This window comes from Myotis davidii, unplaced genomic scaffold (assembly GCF_000327345.1).
Source record: "Myotis davidii unplaced genomic scaffold, ASM32734v1 scaffold204, whole genome shotgun sequence".
In the NCBI taxonomy this organism is placed as follows: Eukaryota; Metazoa; Chordata; class Mammalia; order Chiroptera; family Vespertilionidae; genus Myotis; species Myotis davidii.
Genome location: NW_006299715.1, coordinates 4,804,932 through 4,819,850, shown reverse-complemented (window position 1 = coordinate 4,819,850; position 14,919 = coordinate 4,804,932). Strand labels below are relative to the sequence as shown.

Sequence of the window (14,919 nt, the reverse complement as noted above, 5' to 3'; positions counted from 1 at the left end):
GTAAGTAGGATGGGGTTTCAGGAAGTACGTCTCGAGAAAACTTGGGACAAAGTGAGCATATGAAAAATGTAGAAAAGAATGAGACAGATATTGGGAAATTAGGGAAAAAAGAAGATAATTACATAGAAAACTAGGTTAGTAATAAAATGAGACAATTAGAAATATACCAAATACACATTTTTGGATGGGTGTCACTGTGTCACAAAAATAAATCTGAAATTTTTGTTTTTTAAATGTAATTATTACAGTTTTAGTAGTAAGATTTAGTAGTCACTTTAAAATATAGTACAGGTGGTGGCTTGCTGGGGTCCAACCCCAGCAGGTCCAGGGGTCCCCAAAGGTGTGGACGGAGTCGGTGAAAAAGGAATGACACGGAGACAGCGTTCAGTTGATCAGCAGCCTTGCCAGGATCTTTAGCCATGTTCTCTCCAGCAAAGTTCTTCTGTCTCTAGGTTCTGTGTAGGTTCTGTCTTCTAAGTTCTGTGTCTAGGATCTTCATCTAAGTTCTGTGTCTTGTTGTCTTGTTACATCTGTATTTATACCAGTTGATTCAATCCTATCAATCTCTATTCCAAACGTTAGGGCGTTTCTTATCTCCATTCCAGGGAGTAAAGATTATGTCGCTTAAGCATGATTGTTCGTAGTTAAAGAGATTAATTACCCGCCTGGCACTTAGTGAAGGGGTTTTATTCCCTCCCTAACTTAAGGGGAAAATCTCTACCTGGGGAAACAACCTTTCTCGGAGAGGTGATCTTGGTTAAAACACATAGTGCCAAGCAGGTGAGCAAATATATTAAGAACAGTATGCCATATATGCCAGGTCCCTTGAAACAGCAAGGATGGACCGGCTCCCGGCAGTGGCTGTTACAGGTGGAGGCATGGAAGAGTGCACTTGCAGCTGCGGCTTGGGCTCTTTGCGGGGATGTCGTCCTCAGCAGGGCCAAGGCCCAGCTGAGATGGCAGCAGCTGAGGGCAAGCCTGCCCCGGCCCTGGCCCCTGCAGAAAATAACCTCGAGGCTGACAGGGCAGCTGGGTGCTGTTGGGGGAGTGGAGGAATCCAGAGCCCCATGCGGCCCCCACCGCCCCCGCACTGCTTGCTGCAGGACCTACCGGTGGAGATGCTGGTGGAGATCTTCGCCCAGCTCCCCAGCACCAATCTGCTCAGCCTGGCCCAGGTCTGCACCAAATTCCACCACATCCTGCACATCGACAGCATCTGGAGACGGCGCTGCCGCAAAGAGTTTGGCGTTCCTGAAGACTTGCAGAACCTGGAGGTGATCGGTATGTCTTATCGAGAAGTCTATTTGAAGCTGTTCCACCCATACAGACACATTTTGGGATTGTGGCAGCTAGTTAATGACTATAGAGGACTGCTGAATGTCATGGTGTATGGTGTATGCATTACTGGCTGGATCTACAGGCCTGGCCTTATCACCCATGTGCATGGCCCAGTACGTTTCCAGCCCTCGTTCAGAATTCGCCTGACGGAGGGGAAATCAGCCGTGGTGGAGTCCATGGAAGGCCGCGTCAGCAGTCCCCACCACCACCACATGCAGATTTGGAAGGACAGGTTCACCATGCAGTGCAAGACAAACTGCCCAACCTATGTACCAAGGTCGCTTAGAATAGAGTGGGGGCCGGAACTGGTGCAAAAGGACAGACATCACTATGACTGCCTGACCTCCAGACGCCTCTACCTCCCGCCGCACCACCCGGACGACCTCATCAGGCCCGGCCTCTTCCAAGGCAACTGCAATCTCTACAGCACAGCGACTGTCATGCTCAGCTTCCATGGAAAGTATGCCAGTGTCACCCAGATCATCGGAAACTCCATCAAGAGGTTAGAGATCCACCTCATGCACCGTATCCAGCTGCCAGATGGCGAGTTCTTCCGCAACTTCAAGGAGCTCTCCCGTGTGGAGGAAGATTGACAAGCAGGTGATCTGAGAGCAACAGCAGCATCAAGAAGACAGGACTGAGGAAAGCGAGGGCCATGGCTGGCAGAGCCCTGCCCAGCCCAGTGTCAGGGAGTCCGGGGCTGCAGCTTTGGAGGAGCAGCCTGTCCCGTTTGTTCTGCCTGTGGGCGTGGACTCAGGAGACCAGAACTACCCCCGAACCTGCAGGATGTGTTTCTATGGCATGGACATCTTAGATGGCTTCGCCTACCACAGGGGCTTCCCTGGAGTCTTCATCCTGTTCGATGAGAACCACTTCAGGTTCATCTGCCTGAATATGAAATACTTCATGCTGTACCGCAGAGTCCAGAACACATTCCAGAGTGTGGAGGCACCATCCCCGCAGGCCTTCCTGGAGATGCTCAAGAACATTCAGCCCTAAATGTGACAAATAAACTAATCATGACTTTGGATAACTCAATGCAAGGCACATGCCCTTGACCGGAATCTAACCTGGGACCCTCCAGTCCGCAGGCTGATGCTCTATCCACTGAGCCAAATCGCTCAGGCCAGACTTTTTATGTATTAATTATGTGCCTGAATTGCTCTGTCATCTTCTTTCTAAAGGAAAGCAACTTGCTTTTTTTAGAATTTGTTACATTAAAGTTAATAACTGCACCAAAAAAATATATATATAGTACAAATGTAGTGTCAGCAAATTGATCCTTTAGGCATCATAAACCACAATTGCAATAAGTGCTCACTTTCCAATAAGGTGTGCACTGCAGAAATTTTTTTCAGAAAATAAATATTATTTAATAATTTATTTTGTAAAAGAAACTGTCCCTTGCTTATGCAAGTCTCAAAAATGTTTATTTATAAAAATGATGCATAATCTACAGCAGTCATTTCAACGAGTTTTTCATTTCGATTTTACCTTTTTGGTGTCAAAAGCATAATGAATTATCTACATCTTTAAAAATAATATTTTGAAGTGTCATAGTTTTTTATCTTCCATACTATTTTTGCCATCAAAATATAGTTAAATCCAGTGAAAGATCCATAATATACTCCTACATAGCACTTTAGATTTTTTTCCTGTGAGTTTTATGTTTGAGGTTTTTTCTGTACTTTGTTATATTATTACTAGAGGCCCAATGCACAAAATTCATGCACTCTGGGAGAGGGGGTCCCTCAACCAGGATTGTGAGAGGGCACAGGCCAAGCCTAGGGACCCCACCTGTGCACGATTGGGGCCTGGGAGGGATACAGGATGTTGGCCAGCCAGGGTGGGAATGCAGGAGGGCTCCAGAGCCGGTCTGGCCTGTCTCACTCAGTCCCAATTGACCAGACCCCAGCAGCAAGCTAATCTACCGGTCAGAGTGTCTGCTCCCTACTGGTCAGTGCACGTCATAGCGAGTGGTGGAGTGGCCTTAGCATATCATTAGCATATTACACTTTGATTGGTTGAATTGATGACCGAACACTTAGCATATTAGGCTTTTATTATATAAGATTACATGTTCTCAGAATAAATTTTGATTTAATTGCATATGATTGTGTGGTGATGTGTTTTTTTCTCTGTCATCAAATCCATTAAGGAGCCCTAGATGGTTGGCTCAGTGGATGGAGCGTCAGCCCATGGACTGAAGAGTCCTGGGTTCGATTTCAGTCAAGTTCATGTACCTCCGTTGCAGTTTCCCCAGCTCTGGTTGGGGTGCATGCAGTAGGCAACTGATCTTTCTCACATCGGTGATTCTCTCTTCTCTCCCTCTCCCTTCTACTCTCTCTAAAAAAATCAATAGAAAAATATCCTTGGGTGAGGATTAAGAACAACAAAAATCCATTAAGGAAACCATGCCAGACCAATTTGTCCATCTGCCTTTCTTATAAAGTAAGGAATAATAAACCTACAGTGAAGTACGTAAAGTGTGCTAATCATAAGTGTACATGTTTTTTCACATATGGATACACTCATATCACAATGTATACACTGAAATCAAAGAGCAAAACGTTTCTTTTTCATTAGCACCCTTTCCCAGTCTGTACCTCCCCCAGAAATAGCCACTCTTAATTTTTGGCTATTACACATACAGCTGCAATAAGTATTCTTATACCTGTGTTTTTTGGTGGGTATGTGCACTCATTCCTCTTGGGTAGGAGTCAAATTGCCACGTCATAGCATAAATTATAAAGCAAAAATACATAGAGGAACATGATGAGGTTTGGTTGCACCATTAAAGCAATTCTCAAGGTGGGTCTGGTACCATCCACAACAGCATCGCTGAAGCGATTGTTTAAAATGCCTTACCCAGACGCACTAAGTCAAGATTTCGGATGTGGGGAGTCATAAATATTTTTAACAAGCTCCTGATAATTTTTATGTTTAGCAAAATTTGAGGAGTTCTAGCTCCATGTCAATATTCTGGACAATACTTAGATTTGTATTGCATGAGCACCGGAAGTGATTTAAATTTTTAAAAAAGAGAGCAGTGGTCCATTCCAGAAAGGGAAATTGAGAAATGCCTTTGTTGAAATATTCAACCATACATAGGTCATATTACCAAATTTAATTCAGTTAAAACCATGTAAGGTTACTACTAAGTACAGAACACTCTTGCTTTGTAATAAACAGTTAAAAAGCTTTGTTCCGTTCATTTTTGAATGTTGGAGAATTCTATGATTTAATTACCTTTGGACTCTAGAAAGACCAGAGGGACAACAGTATTGAGCTGCCAGATTCATTCCCTGCCTGTTAACGCCAAGGTGAAATCTAACGTACTTTGCAAGTTGGTCATTAAATATTTCAGGTATTGGGAAGACTGCTTGTGCCATTGTTCTTAGCCCATGTACTCCCCCTTTTATGCCTGTCTCACACCTTTCTTATCACTAAGAATTTTAGATAGGAATATGAAAGAAAAAAAAAAAGACTGTCAATGCTAGAATTCTTAGACTCGAATTATGGAGCTCATGGTAATTATATTAATGTTTACGATAATCTGGCTATAATTTTGCCACAAAACATTGTATACCAAAATGCCATATTCCATGGTTTCATGTCGACATACTATAACCTCCGTGCGCATGCTGGTATGTTTCATGTTGATTTTCCTCCTGTGGAGATGAGATGGAAGACCCAGATGATATACTGCAACCCCAGGACTAGTTAATGTGTGTTAGGATTACAATAAAAGCATAGTGTCAACTTAAACTGTGTATTCATTTCTTGAATTGTTCACTCAAAAAGATGTTTAACAAAACTGTATTGTTCAAAAATAAAATTAAATAGATGTTTCACAGAAATGCAAAGCCATGGGGTTGTGGTTTGTGAGACTCTCTGAAGCTTGCTTGCTTTGTCGAGATTAAAATTCTTGGTATAAGGCAGTTTGTAAAAGGAAATATATTAACCATGCTAATTGCTTATTATGATGATGACACTATTATTCTCACTTTCGGAGAATCTGGATGGGGTGCTGTCACATCTTTTAGGGAAGTGACTTGCATTATGGAGCTCATGGTAATTATATTAATGTTTACTATAATCTGGCTATAATTTTGCCACAAAACATTGTATCCCAAAATGCCATGTTCCATGGTTTGAAACCAGAGAAAGCGAGCCACAAAGACATGTGGCCCCCTCCCCTCTCCACTCGCCAAACAAATTCGCAATCCAGGGTCCTGGATCAGGACGTCACTTCACTCTCGCTGGGCTTGATTTACTAAGGTTTTCAGCTCCATCTGTTACTCAGTTCCTCCATTCCTCTTCACCGCCTCCTTTCCCACCATCCTTTCTACCTTTCCATTTACTTTCTCAGCGCTCCTCCTGCCTCCGCACTGTGCGCCCCCCACCTCCCCGCTTTGCCTTCTACCCTTTGTTTGGTGATCCCTGGCAATCCTCCCGGCTCCTCCCCAAAATGGGGGAGGTGAGGACACCCATCTGCAGCCCCTGTTGGGGCCACACCGTGCACCCCGGCCCCCCCCCCGTGCCCCCTCTCGTTCCAGATATTCGCTCTCACCTCCCTGCACCTGTCTGGGCATCGCGCCCCCCACCCCCGCCCTCGGACGAGGGTCCAAGACCCCAGAGCCGCTGGCTGAGGAAGCTGGGGAAGGTGCGGGGTCCTCGTCTCCCCCTTCACCCAGCAGCACATCGTCAGGGGCTCCTCCCTGACCGTGCGCACGGGCTGCCCGAGGCTGAGGCCGGCTCTTCTCCCTTCTTAGCCAGGGATTAAATTGTAGTGTGTTTTTTTGTCATTAGTTTCAGGATGTTTTTAATTTTTTCTTTGATCTCTTTGGTAACCCAATCATTGTTTAATAGCATGCTTTCAGCTTCCAAGTGTTTGAATGTTTTGGATTGTTCTTATTGTAGTTTGTTTCTAATATTATGTCATTGTGGTCTGAGGAAATGCTTGATGTGATTTCAATCTTCTTCAATTTGCGGGGCCGGGAGCGCTGGACGCGCTTCAGCGATGGCTTCTGCGGTCAACAGCAAAATTCATGCGCCCGGGACTGGCCCGGGCTCCAAAGCTGATGCCCACGGGGGCGCCTGCTGGAGAATGGACTGCGACCCCGAGCTGCACGTGAAAATGTGCAAGAAGATAGCGCAGCTCACCAAGGTAAGGGGAAGCCTGCCGGCAGGCTGGCTGCGCTCTAGGGGCTCCCCTGGTCCGGAGGGAGTGCGGACGCGCCCAGGGGAGGACCAGGCCTAAGCCAGGTGGAAACTTTGTCTCGGAGGCCACCCTGGAAGGGAAGCGGTCCTAAATCTTGGTGACTTGACCTTCTGGCGGCACCAACCTAAAGCAGCTGCCAGAGAGGTTCCTTGGCAAGGAAACTCCCACAGCCTGCGCGCCGAGCAGGTGGTCTGCTCCCAACGTGGGGATGCGGATCCAGTTGAATCAGTGCTGGTGTGTGTGTGTGTGTGTGTGTGTGTGTGTGTGTGTGTGTTCCCTTTGCCCGCTCTGCTCAAGTGATAGTGCCTGGAATGTTGTGATTTTATTCATCGCTGTACTTTACAGTCGCGGAGGTCATGTGCGCTCTAAACACTTGATTCTCTTTTCTTTTTTTTCTTACAACAAATATTTGACTCGTTTGTTGAGTGCCAGTAGCTTGCGTGGCGCCGTAACTAAACCTGGAAGGCAGCCCAGGGGACATACTATCAAACTGGGTGCGGACGTGTGTGGGAGCATAAATAAGCAAGTGCAGGATTCACCATTTAATTGTGGGATTACAAAGGACCTTGGGAGGTCAGCCAACCCATCTCCTCTCCTCATCCCAGGGCCCTGGTTGACGTCCACGGACTGTGGTGCCTTCCTTAAGAAGACCAGCAAGGAGATACCACACTGCCCTTTAGTAGCCCCTGGGGCTTCCGGATTAGGAGCTCCCTGTGGTGGGTCCCCCTGCTGTGCCTTGTGGGTAGATGAGCAACATCCCTCTCTGCCTTCTCCCCAAGGCCCCCAGAGCCTGGATTGAGTTGTTTCCCCTGGGGTTTCCTCTTGATCTCATAACAAACTCCAGGTCCAGGGTCTGTCCTCTTCCCTGTTTCCCTCCCACTTCCCACACTCACTTTTTTGTAGGATTGCAGGCATTTTCCTTCCCATATTGTCAGGAGGGGGAGAGACCAGGAATTGGACAGTAGCTGCCTTCTCTCCCCGACCCCCGGCTCCCTTGTTAACTTCTCCACACATGTGCCTGTCTCTAAATAGTGATCTCTTTAGTCAAGGATGGAAAAGGGGGGTGGAGATAATCCTTGGAGGCCATGGCAGGTGCTGCTGGCACCACTGACCTAATCTACATTCATCCAGAAGTGATATCAACCCCCAAAAGTATTGATATTCTTTTTTAAAAATATATTCTTATTGATTTCAGAGAGGAAGGGAACGGGGGAGAGATAGAAACAATGATAGAGAATCATTGATCAGCTGCCTCCTGCATGCCCCACACTGGGGACCGAGCCTGCAACCCAGGCATGTGCCCTTGACCAGAATCAAACCTTGGACTCTTCAGTCCACAGGCCAATGCTCTATCCACTGAGCCAAACCAGCTAGGACAGTATTGATATTCTTGATTCAAGGTACTGTAAACAGTATAAGGCTCCCTGGCCATCATGGTTTGGTTGGTTGGGCATCTTCCTGTGCCCTGAAAGGATACCGGTTCCATTCCCAGTCAGGGGCACATGCGGGCTGGATCCCCACTGGGGCGTGTGCTGGAGGTGGCAGATCCATGTTCCACTCTGGCAACGATGTTTCTATCTCTCTCTCTCTCTCCCCCTCTCCCTTCTCTGAAATCAATACAAATGTATTTTTAAAAAATAAATAAATAATCTTTAAAAAAACAAAAAAACAGTGTAAGTCATCCTCTCTAAAATATTTTTGGAGAAACAAGGTTGGATCAAAAACTAAAAGACACGGGAGGGGGGTCCATCGGGAAAAAGGAGACATATGTAAAGCTTTAGACAAGAAAAAAACTAAAAGACACTACTGTATAATCAGTTGCTAAATTGCGCGTTTCAAATGATCAGTTCTATAGAAGTAGAAACAAAGTCATTATGAGTAAGAGCAGTTCAGAGAGGTTTTGTGGGAGAGGTGAACCTTGAGTTTAGTGTGAATTTAGGGAATGCATACTATGTGCTGAGTATTGATGGCATAAAACTGAGTAAGACAGGGCCCCTCCCCTTGTGGTATGACAAACACAAAAACAGAGCATTTGAATAGAACGCAATCAGTTCACTCATTAATATGTATGGCACACCTACTATGTGCCAAGCACTGAAGACATGGCAGTGAAGAAAGCAGGCATGGTCCCTAGCACGTAGGAGGCAGCATGTCTCAAAGTCTGTTCTGCATTGGAAACCACAGTTGATTCTTACTCTGATGTGCCTCTTTTTACCATTTTCATGCTAATTGTTTAGATTAGACATTTCTGATATTGTTATTGAAACACCACCTTTTTTTGGCAACTGATTACTTATCTCGTATTTGTCATCTCTTCATATTTAAACTTTCCAAGAGTTTTATTTTACTGTATCTCTGATAGGTGAAAACGGTTGAAAATTGCTGGTATATAGTCTAGCCCTTAAACTAAAAAACTCCTTAATTTATTCATGATACTTTGCACGTGGTAAACAGCTAATACCTGTTTACCTCGTGCAAGTAAATAAATACCAGGACACATTTTAAATCCACCTGAGAGCTTTTGAAAGCACACGAGTGAGACGGCAACCACACTTCATGCCTGATCCTAGACTGGATTCTGTGCTAGATGGAAAAATGCTACCGGGGCAACTGAGAAATTGGAATATGATGATAGAGAGAAAGTACAAGTGTTTGTGTCAATGTTAAACTTCCCCCCATGGACAACTACACTGTGGCTATGTAAAATAATGTCTTTTTTTTTTTTTTTAATCCTCACCCAAGGATATTTTTCCATTGATTTTTAGAGAGAGTGGAAGGGAGAGGGGAAGACAGAAATTTCAATGTGAGAGAAACACAATTGGTTGCCTCCTTCACTCGTCCTGACCAGGGCCCAGACCTGGGAGGAGCCTGCAACTGAGGTACGTGTCCTTGACTGGAATCGAACCCGGGACCCTTCAGTCTGCAGGCCAATGCTCTATCCAGTGAGTCAAACCGGGTAGGGCAGAAAATGTCTTTATTGTGAAGAAATGCACGTTGAAAATGTCTTTTAAGGAGGTGCATATGATGTCTTACTCTCAAGCATTTTATTAAAAAATAGATGAATCTGGGTAAAGGGTGTGTGGATGTTCATTGTACTATTTTTTTCTGGCATCCCTCCTCAACCCCCCCCCCCCTCCATGTTTTAAAATATTTCTAAAAAACAAAAGCATGTAAGGCCAGGCCCCATCTCAGAGGGAGAGGGGAGCGTGGTGGCAGGAATTCCTGTTTTTCCAAAGCCCCAAAGAGCTCTTAACGTTAACACAGCGTAAGAACCACTGTTTCAGAACAACTGAAGCTCTGAGCTGTAAAGTGGGCACAGAGGAGTCATTTAGGACAACAGGGGGTTCCAGATCCATCCCCACCCGCTAGCCACTTAGGAGCTGTCTAGGCTCTGAGGTCGCCTGACCTGCCACTGCTGGTGTTCAAGTCACCCTGATTTCACTGAATGCTGACCCCAGAGCCATTCCACAACTTTTATTACAGTCTGTGGTTACGGTTGTCCTACTTCATTATGTTACTGTTGTTGATCTCTTACTGTGCCTAATGTATAAGTTAAACTTCATCACAGGTATGCATGCATAGGAAGAAACATAGTATGTATAGGGTTTGGTATTGTCGCAGTCTCAGGCACTCACAGGAGGTCTTGGCACGTAACCCCCATGGATAACGGGGGCTCCTGTATCCGTAGATACTTTTGTTTTCAGGGGGAGATCTGGAGGTCAAAGCCATTGTTTCCAGCACAACCAGATCAAGGGAGCTGTGTCTGCCATGTCCCAAAACCTCGCCAATGTCAACCAAGACATATAATAAGCAGAAACAGTGGTATTGGAGGGGATGTGGGGGGTAGGGTTGGGTAAGGAGGTGGTAGAGAAGGGGTAGGGGGTATTGTTATGGAGAAAAGGCACTGAGTATAAAATTAGAAATAGTAAGGAAAAAGATCTGTACTCTCTACTCAAAGTTACCTTTTTTTTTTTTAAATCCTCACCCAGCACATGCTTAGAGAGGAAGGGAGAGAGGGAGAAAGAGAGAAACATTAGTGTGAGAGAGAGGCATCCATCACTTGCCTTTCGAACCTGGCCTAACTGGGGATCAAAACCACAACCTAGGTATGTGCCCTGACCTGGACTCGAACTGGCACAGGATGGCACTCAACCACTGAGCCGCTCTCGGTGGGCTTGAAGTTATCTCTTAAATGAATTTAAACTTGACGTATTTCTAGAGGGATACTTCTTACTCTTATTTGTTCTAAACATATAGATTTAAAATTAACTGTGGCCCTAGCCGGTTTGGCTCAGTGGATAGAGCGTGGTCCTGCAAACTGAAGGGTCCCAGGTTCGATTCCGGTCAAGGGCACATTACTGGGTTACAGGCTCGACCACCAGTGTGGGGCATACAGGAGGCAGCCGATCAATGATTCTCTCTCATCATTGATGTTTCTATCTCTCTCTCCCTCCCCCTTCCTCTCTGAAATCAATAAAGATACATTTTTTAAAAATTACCTGTGAATAAGAGTGAAGATGCCTGGAAAGCTAATGGACAGTTTTGGGGTTGACCTTGAGATGCTCTTCCTCCTGGTCCTCACATGGCCGGTATCCGCTAAGATGCCTTCTCTTCAGAGAGGCCTTTATGACCTTCTAGTCCAAAGGGACCAACTTTGCTCACCTTGTAATTGGGAACAGTTATTCTTTCTTCCTTGGTGACTTGCTGTGAGGTTTCGCAGACTTCGGGAGTGTAAGTGGGGCACTTCACCCAGGGCCGGGCACATGGTGAGCTTGGCGGAAGTTGGTGTGCCTTTGCTCCCTGACCTGGAAGAACTTATGAGGGGCAGAAAGCTGCCCAGTTGTCAAAACCAGCAGCCTAGAGCGAGGCCGGCCCTTCCCTGCCGCCGCTGGAGTCCTCAGCGGCCGGTGCCACTTGCGCCCGTGTTTTCCCGGCTTGGAGGTGTGGAGGTTTTATTGCACCCAGACTCCCTGAGCTGCTTGCAGGAGCTTGTTTGGGGAGATGGTAAGCTGTTCTGTACCAGTCTGCCTTAGGATTCTAGATTTGAAAAGTGCAGATCTGCTTTAACAAGTCCTCTCCGTTGGAATCTTTTAATTTAACAATGTGATTCATGATGCAAAGATGGCTATCTCGCAAAAATATTTCTGCCATAAACAGCATGAAGAACACCTTAAGTGGGGTATCTCTGAACCCTACTGAAATGCCACCACTTTTGCATAACCATTCCGGTCTCTGCATTCCCCCCACTCCTCCCACACGGCCTTCCTCCAGTCCGTTCTCCACACAGCAGCCAGTGTGATCTTAACACTGACTCCAGCTGGCTGGCGTGGCTCAGTTGGTGGGAGCGTTATCCCATGCATCCAGAGGTCGCCAGGTTCAATTCCTGGTCAAGACACATGCCCGGGTTGTGGGCTCCATCCCAGAAGGAGGCGTGCAGGAGGCAGCTGATGAGTATTTCTCATCAAAGTTTCTATCTCTCCCTCTCCCTTCCTCTCTCTGAAATCAATAAAAACGTAACAACAACAACAACAAAACATTAGAACCTTCAGACACTGCCGGTGGGAATGTACCATGTTGCATAGCTGCTTTGGAAAACAGTGCGGCCGTTCCTCCAGCAGTAAAACAGAGAGTTGTCATAGAAACCAACAACTCCACGCCTAGGTACACACCCAAGAGAAATGAAAACATACACCTGCACAAAAACTGCTACACAGTTTCCACAGCTACATTATCCATAATAGCCCCCCAAATGGAAATAAACTAAATGTCCATCCGTTGAATGGGTACATAACTGTGGTAGAAAGTACGGTGGGGAGAGCGGTTAGGGGATGCAGGGGTTTGGCGGCGGGGGCGGGGGGGTAATGAGAAGATTCTAAAGTCAGTTGCAGTGATGGCTGTACAACTCTGTGAGTAAACTGAAACCCGTTGACTTGTACACAGTAAATGGGCAAACTGTATGGTACAGATATAAAAATTATGTAGATGAAATAAACAAGCTGAATCTTGTCTTTCTCCTGTTTAAATCCAGCTCTGAAACAAGTCAGGTGGTTTGCTACACCGGCCCACCTTCCCTCTCCCATTTGCACAGCCGTCCTATTCGCCCCTGCCGTGGCCCTGGCATCCTCGTGGCCCACCCTTGCCCTCTCGCACAGGGACAAGAGCGATCTTTTACACTATAAATCAGAGCATCTCGTTTTCCTGTTTAAAACCACCGTGACCGCCATGTCGCCTGGACTGCCGTTGTCCACCTAGAATGAATCCTCTTGTCATGGTCCCTCGAGGTGGCACTATCCGCTTCTTGGCATCATCTCCGGGTCACACCCGCCTTCCTTCAGGCCTGCGTGTGGCTGGCTGGTGCTACTTGGACCTCGTCCTCCTGGTTTCTTCTGCCGGATCCGGGCTCTGCCAACGGGCCTGGCTCACGTCTCTTCAGACAGGGCCCCTGCCCTCTGAGGGTCCCTCGGGGCCCCTGCTGTTCCCTTTGCCCTGCTATCTGGGTATTGCTTTCTCCTCTCCCCAGAGGAAGTTCCATGAGGGGAGGGGTTTCTGTCTGCTTTGTTCTCTCCTGAACCTCCAGTGCCTGACACAGGGCCTGGTTAGAGGCTGGTACCCAGGTCACTGAGAGGCCAATGAACAAAACGCTTCTGGGACCTCCTGTCTCTCCTCGGATAAAACGCCAAACTTTAACCGTGGCTGTGCACGGTCCTCTTGTGGGAGAGTGGGGAGCCCCCTTTCTCAGGCCAGGGCTCAGGAGTTCCTGGTTTTCTGAGCGCAGTGGAAAAGGACCCGTGTGACAAGCGGGTGGCTTCCCCCATCCCCTCCCAGGCCAACATTGGACTTGGTCATCCAGCCCCTGACCACAGACGCAGGGCTTGACCAAACTGGAGCTTCCATTTGGTCAGATGCAAATTCCTTCAGGACGCTAGTGTTATAGGGAAAAATAAAAACAACAGTGACCAGTTATACACAGAAAATACCTAAGAAAAATCAAATATACTGGTAAGGGGAAAGGAAAAGATTGTAAAGCATCCTCCAACCTATTATAACTATAGTTCTATAACTAATAATATTTTAATATATTCTACTATCCTGTTTCCCATACATATATAGACGTAGAGCTTTTTTAAATAGGCTTGTATTATGCAATATTATTGTGTGACCTGTTTTTTTTCTCCCTTCACAATGAATCTTGAACTCTCTGACCTAGTTTTTTAAAAAATATATATTTCATTGACTTTTTTACAGAGAGGAAAGGAGAGGGATAGAGAGTTAGAAACATCGATGAGAGAGAAACATCGATCAGCTGCCTCCTGCACACCCGCACTGGGGATGTGCCTGCAACCAAGGTACATGCCCTTGACCGGAATCAAACCTGGGATCCTTCAGTCCCCAGGCCAATGCTCTATCCCGTGAGCCAAACCGGCTAGGGCTCTGACCTAGTTTTTAATGGTTGTGTTAGTACTCCATTGTATGACTATTGAATAATTTCACTTCATTCATTTAGGAAACATTTCTGGAGCACCTATTATGTGCCAGGTAAAAACCCTTATCATGGATCCTACAAGCAAGAGAAATAGAAAGGGATATGACCAAACAAAATAGCAGCCTTCTTGTTTAAATGGCATTTGAACATTTTGAATAATTAAAAATGAAAATCATAAAAGAAAAACCTAACACTTACAAAACATAATATATATATTCTTAATGTAAAGCAGGGTCAGCAAACTACAGCCCAGATGGCAAATCCAGCCCACTGCCCATTTTTGTATGGCTGTGAATCAAGTTTTTACAATTTTAAATGCTTGAAAAAATATCAAAAAGAAGAATATTTTGTAACATGTGAAAGTCATATGTAATTCAAACCTGAGTTCTGAATCCTTCCAAACCTTTAAAACTTTCCCTTCTCTGTCACACCTAACTCGGTACTGTGTTTTTTTCTTTAGTATCACCTTGACTGAGTCTTCCCAAAGCATTCACCCCAGTTTCCATAGGAACAACACCTTACTTTGACATTCATATATAATTGATCTAGTACGGTGTTGAATGACATAATTACAATAGCAATACCACTGGCATTAACAGGGGATCATTAATGTAAGCAGACGTGTGGTAGTTTTCCAGCAGAAGGAGGGAGGGTATTAAGTTATCCACATGTTGGTTGAATGGAGATTGGTTACAAGAGCTTCTACTGTTTTAATACAAAAAGTGAATTACTGCCCTGGCCGATTGCTTAGTGGTTAGAGCATAGGCCCAAGGACCAAAGGGTTTCAGGGTTGATTCTGGTCTAGGGCACATACCTTGGTTGCGGGTTCAATCCCTGGCCTGGTTGCAGCACATGAGAGAGCCAACAAATCAAT

At 45.8% G+C, this 14,919-nt stretch overlaps 1 protein-coding gene and 1 pseudogene across 1 annotated transcript in view; both read left to right on the top strand.

Annotated features, from left to right (window-relative positions):
- The first annotated feature begins 839 nt into the window (after nucleotides 1-839).
- LOC102771207 lies at nucleotides 840-2,343 on the top strand (annotated as a pseudogene).
- A 3,994-nt stretch (nucleotides 2,344-6,337) lies between these two features.
- Nucleotides 6,338-14,919, top strand: part of FAM184B (family with sequence similarity 184 member B) — a 62,040-nt gene continuing 53,458 nt past the window's right edge. The window contains exon 1 of the mRNA XM_015571821.1: nucleotides 6,338-6,508. Coding sequence (XP_015427307.1) covers nucleotides 6,362-6,508 — 147 coding nt within the window. The 5' untranslated portion in view covers nucleotides 6,338-6,361. The remainder of the gene's footprint in view (nucleotides 6,509-14,919) is intronic.